The sequence below is a fragment of the Epinephelus lanceolatus genome, chromosome 23 (genome assembly GCF_041903045.1).
Source record: "Epinephelus lanceolatus isolate andai-2023 chromosome 23, ASM4190304v1, whole genome shotgun sequence".
Lineage (NCBI taxonomy): Eukaryota > Metazoa > Chordata > Actinopteri > Perciformes > Serranidae > Epinephelus > Epinephelus lanceolatus.
Window position 1 is genome coordinate 1,915,758 of NC_135756.1, and position 16,036 is coordinate 1,931,793.

Genomic DNA, 16,036 nt, shown 5'->3' on the forward strand with positions numbered 1-16,036 from the left:
TTAAAAGGCTTCCTGCAGGTGAACACAGATGCAAATTCAGAGACAAAGCTGCTGGATTTATGGCAGAGAGGCAGTGAATGCATCAAACTACTGTACAGACAGAGCGCTAAACACCTGGAAATAACATGTTCAGAGCACTTAAGTCTGGGTTTAATAAAGCAGATAGGATGCATGTTGTTGCTGTATATAGAGACGTCCTGTGGAGTTTTCACAGCATGAAGCCAGGAGGCAGGAATGTGTATCACAACATCTGCGTGCATGATGCAAGCAAAATGTGGAACTACTCAGAAAAACATGGCTTCATAACGCTACTTCCTGTTTCCATCCATGTCAGTGAAAACATGGATGCTTCACACACAGAAGATCTATACAATCAGCACAGTTTCAAGATTAGAGTCACCAATTCAGTATCTGACCAAATGTCTCCCCTTCTGTTCCTGAGATATGACGTTAAAACATGATGATGTCACAGTCAAGCTGACCTTTGACCTTTTGACCTTCATTATTTTATCCTGTTAGACATTTGTGTCAAGTTTGGTCAGAATTAGTGTATTATTGTGTTATGACCAAAAATATGTTTTGCGAGGTCACCTTTTGCCTTTGACCACAAAATTTAAATTAATTCATCCTTGAGTCCAAGTGGACATTTGTGCCAAATTTGAAGAAATTCCCTCAAGGTATTCTTTTGATATCATGTTCACAAGAATGAGACATATGAGGTTGCATAGACCTCTACCTTTGACCTCTGATGACTGAAATCTAATCATTTCATCGTTAAATCTAAGTGAATGTTTGTGCCAAATTTGAAGAAATTCCCTAAAGCTGTTCTTGAGATGTCATGTTCACACGAATGAGACCGATGCAACTTCACACAGAACTTTGACCTTCAACCAAAAAATTCAAATCAGTTTATTCTTCAGCCCAAGTGGATGTTTGTGCCAAATGTTTGAAGAAATTTCCTCAAGGTATTCCAGTAGATATCATGTTCACAATATTGAGACAGGTGAGGCCACAGTGACCTTGACCTTTGACCACCAAAATCCAATTAGTTCATCTTTTAGTCCTCGTGGACATTTGTGCCAAATTTGAAGAAATTTCCTTGAGACATAAAAACATTTAAGACTCATCTAATCTGAGTTTAAGATCATTTAATACTTTTTAAGGCCTTTTAGTGTTTTAGCCGTCTTCAGTGCAGTGTTTGAGGCTGAGACATGTTTGAGGCTGAGACATGTTTGAGGCTGAGAGGTGTTTGAGGCTGAGACATGTTTGAGGCTGAGAGGTTTTTGAGGCTGAGACATGTTTGAGGCTGAGAGGTTTTTGAGGCTGAGACATGTTTGAGGCTGAGAGGTGTTTGAGGCTGAGACGTGTTTGAGGCTGAGACGTGTTCGAGGCTGAGACGTGTTCGAGGCTGAGAGGTCTTTGAGGCTGAGAAGTGTTTGAGGCTGAGAGGTGTCTGAGGCCGAGAGGTGTTTGAGGCTGAGACGTGTTTGAGGCTGAGAGGTGTCTGAGGCCGAGACGTGTTTAAGGCTGATACGTGTTTGAGGCTGAGAGGTGTTTAAGGCTGATACGTGTTTGAGGCTGAGAGGTGTTTGAGGCTGAAAGGTGTTTAAGGCTGATACGTGTTTGAGGCTGAGAGGTGTTTGAGGCTGAGAGGTGTTTAAGGCTGATACGTGTTTGAGGCTGAGAGGTGTTTAAGGCTGATACGTGTTTGAGGCTGATACGTGTTTGAGGCTGAGAGGTGTTTAAGGCTGATACGTGTTTGAGGCTGAGAGGTGTTTAAGGCTGATACGTGTTTGAGGCTGAGAGGTGTTTGAGGCTGAGAGGTGTTTAAGGCTGATACGTGTTTGAGGCTGAGAGGTGTTTGAGGCTGAGAGGTGTTTGAGGCTGATACGTGTTTGAGGCTGAGAGGTGTTTAAGGCTGATACGTGTTTGAGGCTGAGAGGTGTCTGAGGCTGAGAGGTGTCTGAGGCTGAGACGTGTTTGAGGCTGAGAGGTGTTTGAGGCTGAGACATGTTTGAGGCTGAGAGGTGTTTGAGGCTGAGACATGTTTGCGGCTGAGAGGTGTTTGAGGCTGAGAGGTGTTTGAGGCTGAGAGGTGTTTAAGGCTGATACGTGTTTGAGGCTGAGAGGTGTTTGAGGCTGAGAGGTGTTTGAGGCTGATACGTGTTTGAGGCTGAGAGGTGTTTAAGACTGATACGTGTTTGAGGCTGAGAGGTGTTTGAGGCTGAGACATGTTTGCGGCTGAGAGGTGTTTGAGGCTGAGAGGTGTTTAAGGCTGATACGTGTTTGAGGCTGAGAGGTGTTTGAGGCTGAGAGGTGTTTGAGGCTGATACGTGTTTGAGGCTGAGAGGTGTTTGAGGCTGAGACATGTTTGCGGCTGAGAGGTGTTTGAGGCTGAGAGGTCTTTGAGGCTGAGACATACCCGATAGGTGAAAAAGACCTGAGACCTTCCTGTCCTCCCTCCGTCTACCTCCACCTCCACCGCTCCGCTGTTGGACGGTTCAAATGGGAGGTCAGACGGCGGGACTTTCCTGGCCGGGCCGATCTCACACACCACGCTGTGGACAGGAAGAGACGTTCAATAAATACAACTTCTTCTCTGTGCTGAATACTGTGTCTGACAGCTTTCCTGTCCAGTGAAAAGCACGTATCTCCCAATTAGTTGCTGTTTGTGATAAACTGAAGCTGTTCTTTTATGTGTATCTGTAAAACCCTCCTGATCAGCTGAGTGTGTCTGCAGCAGTGACATCACATTCAGAGAGGAGGTCTCCAGGTGTTTGCAGTCATTAATTACTGTCAGAGGTTCATGTAACGAGCTTCACCTCCACTTGTCGAGACAACACAAGGTCTCCTGTCTGTATGTTGATGTAGCTGCTGTCATCGTGGTGTTTACCTGGTGGAGACGGAGTATCTGTCCACCTGGTGGACACAGTCCACTCCGGCCACTGTGATCCTCTTGACGTCCTCTTTCTTTATTCCCATGTTGGAGCCTTTGATGGTGACGGAGATGTGACCGTTCAGAGGGCCGAAGCGAGGGACGATCTGCAGAGAGGAGACAGTGAGACATAAATATTTCTAACTTTATCAAAGCCTGTGTGGACCCGTCTGTGTTTGTCTTTATTAGCTGTTTATTATTTCTAACTGGGAAACTTTGGTGTGTTCATGTGCAACTTTTTGGCCGATACATGGTCGTGAGGCGACGCAGCAGGGGACTCTCATCACCACTAGTTCTCTGACGTCAGTTTGGAGTGTCTGGTCCTTGACAGGCTAAAACTGGAGATTGCCACCTGACAGATTTTCTGTCAGTTGACTGATTAATTGTTTCAGACTCAGCCTGGGCAACAACACTGGATTGTGTTGTTAATGTGCTAACTGGCTAACTAGCATCAAGACGCTGCTGTGGAGAGTTATTTCCTGTCACATAGGCGCAGAACGCATGTGCTGGTTGGCCGTCAGCTGTAGTGGGTTTATTAACAGGTGTGGGCGGGTGTGGCTTTGACTTAAAGTTTCTTTATGCTTCTGCGTACACTCGACGCAACGTGCACGCAGTTGCTCTGCAGTTGCTGTGTGCCTATCATTGTTCTGCGTCCAGTTGGTCTCTGTCGCTATGCAATTCCTCGCCAAAGCGCTTGGGGGCGCTGTGTTCTTTTGTAGACCTACCTAGACTCTGTGACGTCTGTGGTCGTTGCTCGTTCATTGTTTGTTTATCTTCCGGCTTTGCTCTAGTCACAGTGAAGATGGTGACCGAGAGAGAAAGACTGTTGCTGGAGCTCGAAATGATCGACACTGAACAACAAATGCTCTTATTACAAATGTTACGATGACGACAAAGAGAGAGGCGACTGTGCTGATGGTCTGTACCGCCGCTGGATGGCTCAAGGCAGACTACGGGCGAATATGTGAGGCAGCAGCAGGAAGTGAAACCTAGTGAAATGCCGGCAGTGATGTAGTTTGAAGGACCAATCATAGCTCTTGTGGTCTGCGTTGGGTCTGCGTTGCCTTGACGCGTGGTTAAAATTTTTTGGAGGTCCACGTCGCATCTCTGCGTCAGTCGCAGAGGGACGCAACGCCTCTGCAAAGCCCTCTGCATCGTAGGTACGCAGAAGCATAAACCTTGCTTTAGACATAATGACAGGTAACAGGTCGGGTCGGGTACTGAGCTTTACGGGTATGGGCAGGTGTGAGTTTTCAAAAATAGACCTGTGCAGGACTCAAACCATCAGGAAATGTTTCTGCTAAAGAGAAAAATAATCGGACCTTCTGGAGCAAGTTGGTTTTGGTCTCACTCACTCTGGACTTTAGCTCCTCCTTTACTCACTGACATTTCTCATCTCATCACCTGAACTGAACTGACAATCAGAGGGATTTCATCCACTGACAGGCTCCGTCTTCACCAAAGCCGATTGGACATGCTGCACTGGCCAAAATAAACAAGCCGACGAGGGCAAACACAAAAACCACACCACAAAAACTAAGGTGACGGATGCTCACTGACCGACGGCCGACTATTGGCTTGTTGTGTCGGGGCCTTCAAGGAAACGTTTGTAGTGATGTATTTCTTTAGTAGTTCACTCATCGACGGCTCTGCCATCGGCACTTTAACACGCTGAAAAAAGATCTGAATTTTTCAGAAACAGAGTTTGATATACGACACGCCAAGGCTGCAATTTGTAGTTTTGTTGTTGTTTCTTGAGATGTGCGATATGGGCTGATAAGGACCTTGTGTTATGCTTTGTTGTCTTCAAGTTTAATTTTAACAAGATCTAAGGATTAATATCGACTACAGGAGCTTCTTTTCATCTCACTAGTTAAAACTCTCGCCACTAAAAGCTCAACGTGCTGAAGCGGAAATAATCAGCAACAACTCTTGACCTCATCAGCCGCTGCCCCCAGAAGGAATATCGAGTTGAAACAAATGACTGATGTTCCAGAGGAAATATGAAACAAATTGAAAAAGGAGCCAAACTGTGAATAAAACATGGAGGGAGAGGAAATGAAATGTCACACTGAGGAGGAGAGGCGATTGATTGAGAAATTGTCTGTTTGTGAAAAGCTGTATGGATTCTGAGAATGTAGAATTTGATCTAACGAGGGAGACGAGTTGTTAAAATGAATGTGGAAAAGATAGAAATGAGAGAATTAATGGAGCCGATTATCCGAACAGATGGAGCGACTGTATTCATCCTTTGTTCATCCCTGGAGTGCAGCTCCTCTTCTTCTTCTTCTGCACAACACAAAGAGTGTGTTTCATAAAGCAGCTAAAGGTGAAAATATTCACCCTGTGTCACTTTGTCAGTCTACCTGCGTGTGCACACAGTAAATGTCTGCATAATATTTTTATAGATATATTTTTATAGAGATATTACTCAGGAGTTAAACAGCTTTTTAGAAATTCTGTGTTTGAAGGAGATTTCCCAAAGTGGCAGATAAAGCACAGGAGATAAAAGTGAGTATAACCTCATTTAAAGTCTCACTGCTAATGATGATTCGTTGCACTAATGGAATTAAAACATTAGTAATGCTAAAGGAAATATTCTGGGAATTATCAGCCCAGATTTATACAGACAGTTTCGCTGTTAGTAAACACTTGCTCCTTTTACACTGCCAGATGTTCCGCGAATGTTGGGCTGTTTTGCCGGCAAGCTGTGAGCGTTTAGACACACAGAGCCGGATTGGCGAGTTGATCCAAGGTGCCCAATTTTCCTCCTCGTAGGGTAGACATATTGGTGGAACCCTTTTAGTTTAAACAGACCAAGGCGGCGTTCCGGTTGTTGATGACTTGTGGGAGGAGCTGTTGATGACGCCGCACGTGCGACCCACTGGCGGTGGATAAACAGGAAACAGCTGATAGCAGGAATTAGCGAGCAGCTAGTAGCAAGAGGGAAACACAAATCTGACAGACACTGTAAAGATGAGCAACTGGGGAGACAAGGAATTGCGCGCCCTCCTTGTCCTCGCAAACGAAGAGGCCATTAACCGTCAGATGACGGGGACGGTGAAGAACGGGCCGACTTACGAGAGAATCACCGAAGGACTGACCAGCCGCGGCTTCCCTCCCACGTCACTGTTTACGTCACACGCTGAGCTACACATTTTGTTACTTGCTCACGCCCCCCATTGCCCCGAAAAAGGCGCATTCTGTATAAACAAAAGTAGGTAGGCGGCATTTTGCTGCACTCCCCGATTTTGTTTTTATACTGCCAATGCTGAAAAAACACTGATCGGGCTTTCCGGCAAATTTGCACAACTCCTGTCTAAAAAGGGTAGTATGATGTTTTGTGGTGGGCGGGGCTTAGCTGGAGGCAAAACAGTTCTCCACAGACATTACCTAGCGCTAGCTAACAAGTTGTGTTGTCTTGTTTTAGACGATGGAGGAAGATGATGTGAGTGGTTCGTTCAGAAACACTCATTGTGAGTGTGGGAGCGCACTCTGACACAAACTGGAGCGTTGATAAATTGGGAGCGCTGTCTGAATGTAGCGTTGGGTTATCCAGAGCAGCGCACTCTCAGAGTGGCAGAGCGCACTCTGGACACTCTGTCTGTGGAGACGGAGCAGCAGAGCGCCGAGCGGAGTGAATGTGTGATTAACTTAAGCGTTGGTTCATTCATGTAGAAATATAACGCTGCGTTTCTTCCACCAACAGGGCTCTCATTTTAGTGTAGAGCGTCAGACTGAATTTACCAACGCACCATGTCAGGTCACTCACTCTCCGGGACCGCCAGTGTTACTGGAATAAGTAAACACTGACCAACGGGACCAGACTGGCCGACCCGTATGCAAGTTTATGGAAATCTGACCAGTAGTTTCTGTGGTTTGTGGACTAGAGTGATGGTCCAAGTTTAGAAATTTTGCCGTGATGGTGGCTTGAAACTCAACACACTTCATCCTCTGGAGACCTTGAATACGCACATTGAGTTTATTGTTAGTCAAGACCTTTTATGGACCAAACTTCAACTGATCGGGGGAAAATGTGACCTGATAATGTTTGCAAATTATTAAGATTGACCCTCTGAGGACCAAGAATATCGAAAGCCAATTTCATATGAACCTGACCACTATTTTCGGAGACACCTCTTCATGGACCAAATTGTTGCTCAAGCAGTAATTCGGAAAACCTTCAGGATTCACCCTCTGGGGACCATGAGTATTTATATCTGTGTCTGGACCAAAGTTTTGGACTCACTGCAGCTCTCAGTGTGAAACCAGCCTCCTACAGTTAGTTACTGTCGGTTATTCTGTTTGTTGGATTCATCAAACACAATGTGATTGACTCACAGATATGAAATCGTCCTCGGTCATCCATATGATTGCTTCCTTGTGTTTCTCTTCCCCGTCACTGCAGCACATTTCAGACAGTTCCTCTTCACTTATTCCTTTCAAATCATCGGATGCAATTTGCCATTGTGCTTTTTCATTTTTTCTTACGACAGGAAGATACACTTCAGACGTGATTTATGTCACAGGGTTGTCTGGTGCTCTGTAACAACCAGGAGGGAAAATGCAATATAGTGGATGTGTTAAAGGTGCAGCTCACAGAGCGTCCCCTGGATCTCCTCACATCTCTGCTCTGTCTTTTAAATGACACAATCAGATCACAGCTCTACCAAACTTTGTGGGGACACTCTGCTACGATGCAGATCATAAATGGAACATGCTGCAGGGACATTTCAGTCCTGACACCTCTGATATGATGAAACTATTTTCTGTGGAGTTTGCAATAGTTTGAATAATGTTGTCCTTGTTTGTTGCTGCAGAAATAAACAGTCACTTTAGGGCTGTTTTAGTTTTTGTGTCCAGCGTGGAGACTTGATCACATGACACATTGTTTGGGTTAAACATGAGCATGTTACAGTCCTGGAGGATTATTAATGTGCACCTCCTCCTGTACTGCCTTAATATGCACATTCAGCACATCCAATGCATCAAAACATTGTTTTCTAGTTGGAGCCGCGCCTCGTTTTCAAACTGTATGCTTTGACTAAAATGAACAATGACAGCAATATAGTCCACGATGAGCAGCGCTAAAATCAACCTGCGTAGTTGTCCCTCCATTGTGACATTAGAAAGTGTCACATTTATCTTGCAAGTGTACTCTTCTTCAACGTTTGCTTTACTTCCTGGATTTTTCCCACATGGAAATTCTGACCAATCAAGAGCAGCTTTCTCACACGAGGCATTTGATCTGGTCCTCTTGTAAATGCTGCCGTGAGAACATGAACCAACTCTAGGCAATTATAGAACTTTTTCCTGTTTGACATTTCTGTGCACTGCTGTAAGAATTAGAGTTTGAATTCTTGAGTAGTTTGTGAGGTCACAGTGACCTTTGACCTTCGACCACAATATTCTGATCAGTTTATTCTTCAGTCCAAGTGGACGTTTGTGTTGAATTTTAAGAAATTTTAAGAAAAGGTGTTCTTGAGATATCAATTTCAAAATTAAAGCTGCAAGCAGCGTTGGGCGGGACCTCCAGCTCACATAGACAGTTAAAGACAAAAGTTTTAGACGATTTTAGACCCCTCTCCACTCTAGCTCACAGCTGACAATTTCTCCACATTTGCTCATGTTACTTTCAGAGGCACTAGCTCACTTCCTGTTGGATTTAGGTCAGGGGTGTCAGTGTATGATTTGTAGGTCTTGATGAGACAAACAAGCCAGTTTTGGTTTGATCTTTCTACGATATTCCTACGGGCGGCAGTGGCCATTTGCACACCAATGGGGCCCCATGTCATGCAGTAGGTAGAAACATCCTAAGACTGTCGTTGAGAGGGAGAGAAAAACTGTGAGAGACCAGGCAGATGGAGGTGGCTTTAAAATGTCTCCAACTCCTCCCTTTTATTCCCAAACCGTACGTCCAATCGTCAATCTGATCATACCAGCAAAGAGATACACTCGTCCCGAACGCAGACATATAGTTTTTATGTTTGTGGAGTCAAAAATGTGATCTTGGTCGCAAGTTTCAGATGTCTAGCTCACAGATGACAATTTCTCCACATTTGCTCGTCGATGAGACAAACAAGCCGGTTTTGGTTTGATCTTTCTACGACATTCCTACGGGCCGCTGCGGCCATTTTAGTGTGCCTAGGTGGCGCTAGAGAGTCCATTTTGGCACTTTAAGGGTTATTTTTTTCATTTTATCAAATTTTTCGCCAGTCCGGACATGCGTGCTAATTTTGGTGCCTTTGGCTGAGGTCCCTAAAAATTAGGTCACAGTGATCTTGACCTTTGACCTTTGATGGTGACCATCAGACATGTTGTGAGACACACGAGGAAGAGTCCTGTTGATGAAGAGGCGACCCAGTGTCTGATACTGAGAGTGTGTTGTGTTGTTAATAACTCACGTCAGTGATTTGCGGGTCGGGGCACTGAGCCGGCTGTGGTGACGGGCAGAGCTCCCTGTAAACACAGCTGCGTGGCGCTGCGCACCAAACACACTGGTACTTAGAGTCAGCGTGTTTACACAGACTGCAGTCCTCTCTGCCCACAGAGCAGTTATACAGCACCACTGAGGAGGAAGAGGAGGAGGAGGAAGAGGAAGGTGGTTAATTCCAGAGTTAATTATCATAATTCATTTCAAACTGGATTAGAAATGAGAGAAAGTCAAACAGTGTAAAAACTCTGCTTCACACCTCATCTTGATTTGTGTGTGCGTGTGTGTGTGTGTGTGTGTGTGTGTGACACACCAACCTGTCAGCGTGCTGTCAATCTTCCTCTCGGTGTCTCTGTCTTTGATGTGGAACGATACATTGACTTCCTGCTGCTTGTCGTAGGAAAACTACACACACACACACACACACACACACACACACAGCGTGAGCTTCAGTATTAACGAACCTAAAGGACAAATGGATCATAAACTTTAATATAATGTAAACACAAGGTGTCAGAATCAGAATCAGTGACTGTAACAAAGAGAAGCGACTCACAGTTTAATTGACTCCAATTAACAGCTAATGATTCACTAATTATTCTAATCATCATTAATGACACACTCCCTGAGTGTGTTATAAACGCCTGGAAGCTTCAGATCATACACACACACACACACACACACACACACACACACACACACAGCTCAGGGGAACATTTACACACACGGCTTCTTTAAATGGACTCAGCCAGTTTAATGTCGGAGCAGAGGCAGAAACAAACTGCTCTCTGATGCTTTCCTGATTTCAGATCAAAGTTATTTATGTACTGTTAGATAACGTCTGTGTCGATGGGATTTAATTTTCAGCTCCTCTGTGTTCATATTTCTGCCCTTTGACTCGTCTTATTTAAATACTCACATGTTGCTTTTGAGACTTGTCCAGTTACATGTTTTAAGGATTAATATCAAACCTTCAGTGTGCAGGGTTTACTGTCAGAATATACCATCAAACTGATTTTTAACCCGCCTTTCCACCAAACACATTCGGTATAGTACTTTTGGAACCAAAACTAACCCGTCAGACCCTCGCTCCATTCAGCATTTCCACCACAGACAGTCCTCTTAAATGTTGTCGGTAGCATGTCCGTTAAAATATTTATATTTGTGTGCACAAACTGAACAGCTAACTAACGTTAACTCAAATGGGCAACAACCTGGTTTATACATCCAAAGAACAGAGAGAGAGTTACAGCAGTTGAGAACACCACTTTATCCTGTTTAAACAATCCTCACAGCGTGGATTGATTTTTATAAAAAAAACCCTTTTGATCCTTTTGATCTGAGGACTCTTACAGACTGAAGGAGTATGAATAATTTAGCCAACAACCTGTTTTACACATCCAAAAAACTTCTATAAAAATGAACTGTTTGGCAGCCAGACCAGGCCTCTAATTGAGACAGGCCAAGGGACTTTAAAGGTTTTACGGTAATATAATCAACTAGGCCATAGCCATTGGTAGCTTTGTCACCTTCTACCTATGCCAGTCCTCAATGCCTATGTGCAGTTTCACATAGATTGACCACGTCAGTGAGTAGAAAAACGTGGGACAGACAGAATGACTGACTGACAGAATGACACACTGACAGTTTCCGTGATTATGTACAGCATACCATACCATGACTTAGTCATACCAAACATTAGAAAACAACACCAACATTGGTCCACAGGGGGAGCCACAGCGATCGGTCGCATTTTAGCCATTTTGAAGCATTTTTCTGTTGTTATAGCGCCACCCAGTTGCCAATTAGAGTTAAATTTCTCCAGTCACCTTGAGGCGTCCTGTTCTACATATCTACCAAGTTTAGTAAAAATCCATATGGCGGTTAGGCCTAGATAAGAAATGAGCTCTCTAGCGCCCCCATTTTGTTTGATGGGGTCAATAATGGAGGGGTCCCCTCAGATTATGTGTGGTCATATGCCTACAAAGTTGCGTGGTGATGGGTGAAACCCTTGAGATGTTATACACCTTTATGTGATGAGCCACGCCCTCCGCAATATTCATTGCCTTATAGAAGCTCAGTTTTAGTAAGTTTTCCAACTTTTGCCAAGAGGGAACTTTAGATATTGGTCCCTAGATTATGTTCACCCAGTTTCATGCAGATCGCTCAAACTTCCTAGGAAGAGATCCATTTGAAGTGTTTTTCAAAAAATTCAAAATGGCGGAAAATCTATATAAGGAGAAGTTATGGGTTCTTGAGGCAAATGTGTTCCTCATTAGGAGAGGCATCTCTGTGCAAAGTTTCATGTCTCTACCACATACAGGGCATGAGATATGCCCATTCAAAGTTTGACATTTCAATGGGTTGCTATAGCGCCCCCCTTTGGCCAATTGATGTAATATTGCTTCATTGGCATCCTCCCATGACCCTCTACCACTGTGCCAAATTTCACATGGATTGACCAAGTCAGTGAGGAGAAAAACGTGGAACACACACACACACAGAGTTTTCCTCATTATATAGTAAGATGTGTCTTTAAGAGACCTCCTTAGGCATCTCTGACTCTGACCAATCACAGCGTGGAGTTGGTGTAAATGTCTGTAGGTTTTGTAAAGCCACAGAAATAGTCAGAGGCCTCTTCTTCATGTGATGGAGCTGTCCACACTGACAGCTTCAGCGTTTCTGCGTCATTGTGACCGATTAATGAATAATAATGTAAACTGGCATCAACACGGTGTGATGTCAGAAAACTCGCTGACCTCATATCCTGGGAACCTGAAGTTGGATCCCTGCTCCTGTTGGACCGTCACCTCTGCGTCCTTCATCAGCTCCGTGCCGATGGAAAACCTCTTTCCCTGGAGACACACAGGGACGTCATTTACAAATATAAAACACAGTAGGTAGCTTATGATGATGATGATGATGATGATGATGCACAGGTGAGGCTGGTCTCACCATGTAGTTGTCCAGGTTCCTCCCCTGGAAGCTGATGGGGATTTGGAAACCCACGGGGATCAGGAGCGGCTGTGGAGACTCAAACTGAGGACAGCTGTCAGGCTGCGGGACAGGAAGTCAGAACTCATTAGTAAAAATAACCATCATCATCTTCATCATCACACAGGAGGAAGAGGTGTGATGAGTTTAATAATCAGAACCAACACATTATAGTTCAGTCCAGCTCTTTAAACGATCAGACGATGGTTGTAGTTTTAATTAAGTACTTTTACTAGAGAACTTCTTGCTCCACTGAACAGTACACACACACACACACACACACACACACACACACACACCTGTTGTGGTTTGATGATGTGACTTCCTCCCATCACGTCGTCGTTGTCGCTGCAGCTGTGATCCTGAGCGTTCCACTGACAGCCCCACTCACTGGTCACACACGCGATACACCTGAACAACACAACAACACACAAGGCTTACATGTGGGTTTGATTCAGGTGTGTGTGTGTGTGTGTGTGTGTGTGTGTGTGTGTGTGTGTGTGTGTGTGTCTTACGGTGTGTTCTGGTTCTTCCTGACTGTAGCAGCACAGTTGTAGAAGTGATACTCTCCACGCGTCACCAAGATGTTGTCGTTCACCAGAACCTTGACCGGAACGGACACGTAGTCTGGACACACACACACACACACACACACACACACACACACACACACACACACACACACACACACCAGTGAAAAGTGTTTAAATTCACATGTTCTGCAGCTAAATTATCAGATTTCTTGATGCTGTTTTGAGTAAAAATAAAACATGAGTCTTGTAAACAGTTTTCCAGTCGAACTGAAGGCACAGTCAGTACATCTGTAAAACACCTTTCAACAACACGACAGCTGCCAGAGATTTACACAAGAAACAAGACATGAAAGACAACACACACACAGCGTTACACACAGTGTAATTAAATTTCAAAAGAGAAAAACAAAACAGATTTTAAATTAAACAGATTAAACAGGAGAATTAAAAACAAATGATTGCTCCTAAATTAAACACAAGGCAAACAGTTTGAAGCCTTGATTTTATTTTATTTTATTCTACTGTATTTGATGTTGAGAGAGAGATAAAGACGGGAAGGGCAACGGAGACAGAGGATGGCGTGCAGCAAAGGGCCCTGGACCGGACTTGAACCTGGGCCATCGCAGTAAAGACGAAGGAACGCGCTCTAACCAGGATAAAAATGTCTGAAAAATATTATTAAAAATCTCAAAATACTTTTGATGTCAGAAAAAAATGTTAATAAAATGTCAAAAAATGTAATAAAATGTCCAAAAAAAAAAGAAAATAAAAAAATGTAAAAAAAAATAAATAAATAAAATGTAAAACAAATAATAAAATGTCAAAAAAATTAATAAAATGTCAAAAAAACGTGTAAATTGTAAAAAAAAAAATAATGTGAAACAAAACTGAAAATGTAAATGTAAAATGTAAAAAAAATCAATAAAATGTCCCCAAAAATGTCAAAAAAAGTTAATCAAATTTTCAATTTTTTTTAATAATGTATCAAAAAAATTAAAATGTCCAAAAATTAAAAAAAAAATTTCAAAATTTTTTGTAAAATGTAAAAAAAATAACATGAAAAAAATTGATAAAATGTAAAATAATAATAATAATAAAATGTCCCCAAAAAAATTAGAACATGTCAAAAAAAAGTTCATCAAATGTCCAAATGTTTTTATAATATATCAAAAAAAATTAATAAAATATCCAAAAAAAATTGTGAAATGTAAAAAAATAATGTGAAAAAAAATCAATAAAATGTCCCCAAAAAAATAAATAAAATGTCAAAATAGTTCATCAAATGTCCAAAAAAAATTAATAATGTATAAAAAAAATTAATAATGTATAAAAAAAATTAATAAAATGTCCAAAAAATTAAAAAAATGTCCCAAAAAATTTGTAAAATGTAAAAAAAACAATAACATGAAAAAATGTATAAAATGTCAAAAAAAGTTCATCAAATTTTCAAAAAAATTTAATAATGTATCAAAAAAATTAATAAAATGTCCCAAAAAAATGTAATAAAATGTAAAAAAAAAAAAAAGAAATTAATAAACTGTCTCCAAAAAATATGAAAACCTCCAGCTTCCAGGATTCCTCTGAGCCTTAATTTGAAAGAACTGAGACTTGGAGCAAACCTCAAGTTCAGAGGCGCAGATCAGGAATCTATTTTGTCCACAAACTCTTTAGACTTTAGAGCATTTTAAAATCAATTCTTTCACACAGGAAGCAGGAAGAACATGGTAATGCCGCCTGCAACATGGAACTCCAGAGTCAAATGAAACCAAGCATGACTCCACAGGAAATGTCCACATATTTAGAAACACTTCCTGTACAGTAAGAGACACCTACCCTGCTGGTCAGGAGTGGGCGGGATCTCCGAGGGGTCGGGCAGCGCACAGGTAACCAGCACCTGACCGTTGACTTCATTCACCACGGCTCCGCTGACAGAAGTCCCGAACTCACACTGCAGTCTGTCCGTGATGGTCAGTGCGGGGAGGGTCGGGATGTTGATGTCCACCTGCAGGAGAGTGAGGAAGAGGAGGGAGGTTAGAGGAGGAGGAAGACGAGTCACAGAGAGAAGAAGGAGAATACAGACGTCGTTACTTTCAGCTCACACCTCGACTGGCTGCTGTCACATGAACTGAAAGTGTTTCCTGCGTCTGCGAGTGTGACACCGAGACACCGTCACTGAGACAAGAACAAGAATTATTTAATCTTTTTTAATAATATCAAGAAAATCCAAAACCAACAGCAGCTGTTTCCTGCTGACGAGTACTGAGTTAGATTTTACATTTTTATCACACTACATGTTATGGAGTCATAGCAGTGCCAAAATAAAGAATAAAAGAAAAAGATTAAAAGATTTTTTAATCTAAAATACTAAAAAAAAATAATTGTGGATATACGCAGAGAATTTAATAAAAAAAAAAATAAAACAATACATTAAAAAAATTGGAAAAAAGAAAATAAAAATTTAAAGTGAATAAAAATATGAAAATCTACAGAGTAATAAATAAAATAATATATACATAGTAAATAATATATACAGAGGAAAAAATAACAAAATGCAAAAGATGGAAATATAAAGAGAAACAAATTAAATAATAAAGAAGTTCCTCTTCATAATCCCATATTTATTTTCTTTTGGCTCTCCTATGACTCCATATTTATCACACTACATGTTACCTCACAGTGTTTCACCAATATATATTAGAATTAAGCACATTTTCAGGAGATTCGATCACTTATAGATAAAAACAGACAGAAATATCTATTTCTGGCGACTTTTGTCGGATCAATTAAACAGCTGACAACGTGCTTCATCACACAGATGCAAATATCTTGTAAATCCAATAAAGCCACAAAGCAGTCCGTCTTATTGAACACCGGCCACAACGACCTGAGACCATCAGGGGTAACACAGGGTTCCCTCACAATGAGCTGTTTATATCTACACAGGCAGCAGGTCCTCGTCTGCAGAGATCACCATGTTGCACCGCCGTGTTTCTACAGTAGCCCAGAACGGACAAACCAAACACTGACTCTAGATAGAGACGTTCATGTGTTCATGTCGGCCACCATAGTTGACAAAACCTCTGTGACGAGCAGCGTCAGAGAAACGCTGGTTTGTAACATGAAACATCTTGATTCAGAGTG

General features: G+C 42.3%; 2 protein-coding genes across 3 annotated transcripts in view; one reads left to right on the forward strand and one right to left on the reverse strand.

The window, feature by feature from the left end:
- LOC117249267 (plexin-B2-like) overlaps window positions 1–16,036 on the reverse strand; it is a 266,340-nt gene that overhangs the window by 33,214 nt on the left and 217,090 nt on the right. For both annotated transcript variants that reach the window (XM_033614805.2, XM_033614804.2), the window contains exons 12-20: window positions 14,729–14,897; window positions 12,878–12,989; window positions 12,662–12,773; window positions 12,324–12,425; window positions 12,128–12,223; window positions 9,686–9,773; window positions 9,340–9,503; window positions 2,894–3,042; window positions 2,423–2,558 (exon numbers count right to left, since the gene is read on the reverse strand). In XM_033614805.2, coding sequence (XP_033470696.2) covers window positions 2,423–2,558; window positions 2,894–3,042; window positions 9,340–9,503; window positions 9,686–9,773; window positions 12,128–12,223; window positions 12,324–12,425; window positions 12,662–12,773; window positions 12,878–12,989; window positions 14,729–14,897 — 1,128 coding nt within the window. The remainder of the gene's footprint in view (window positions 1–2,422; window positions 2,559–2,893; window positions 3,043–9,339; window positions 9,504–9,685; window positions 9,774–12,127; window positions 12,224–12,323; window positions 12,426–12,661; window positions 12,774–12,877; window positions 12,990–14,728; window positions 14,898–16,036) is intronic.
- ncaph2 (non-SMC condensin II complex, subunit H2) overlaps window positions 1–16,036 on the forward strand; it is a 302,512-nt gene that overhangs the window by 12,719 nt on the left and 273,757 nt on the right. The window lies entirely within an intron of this gene.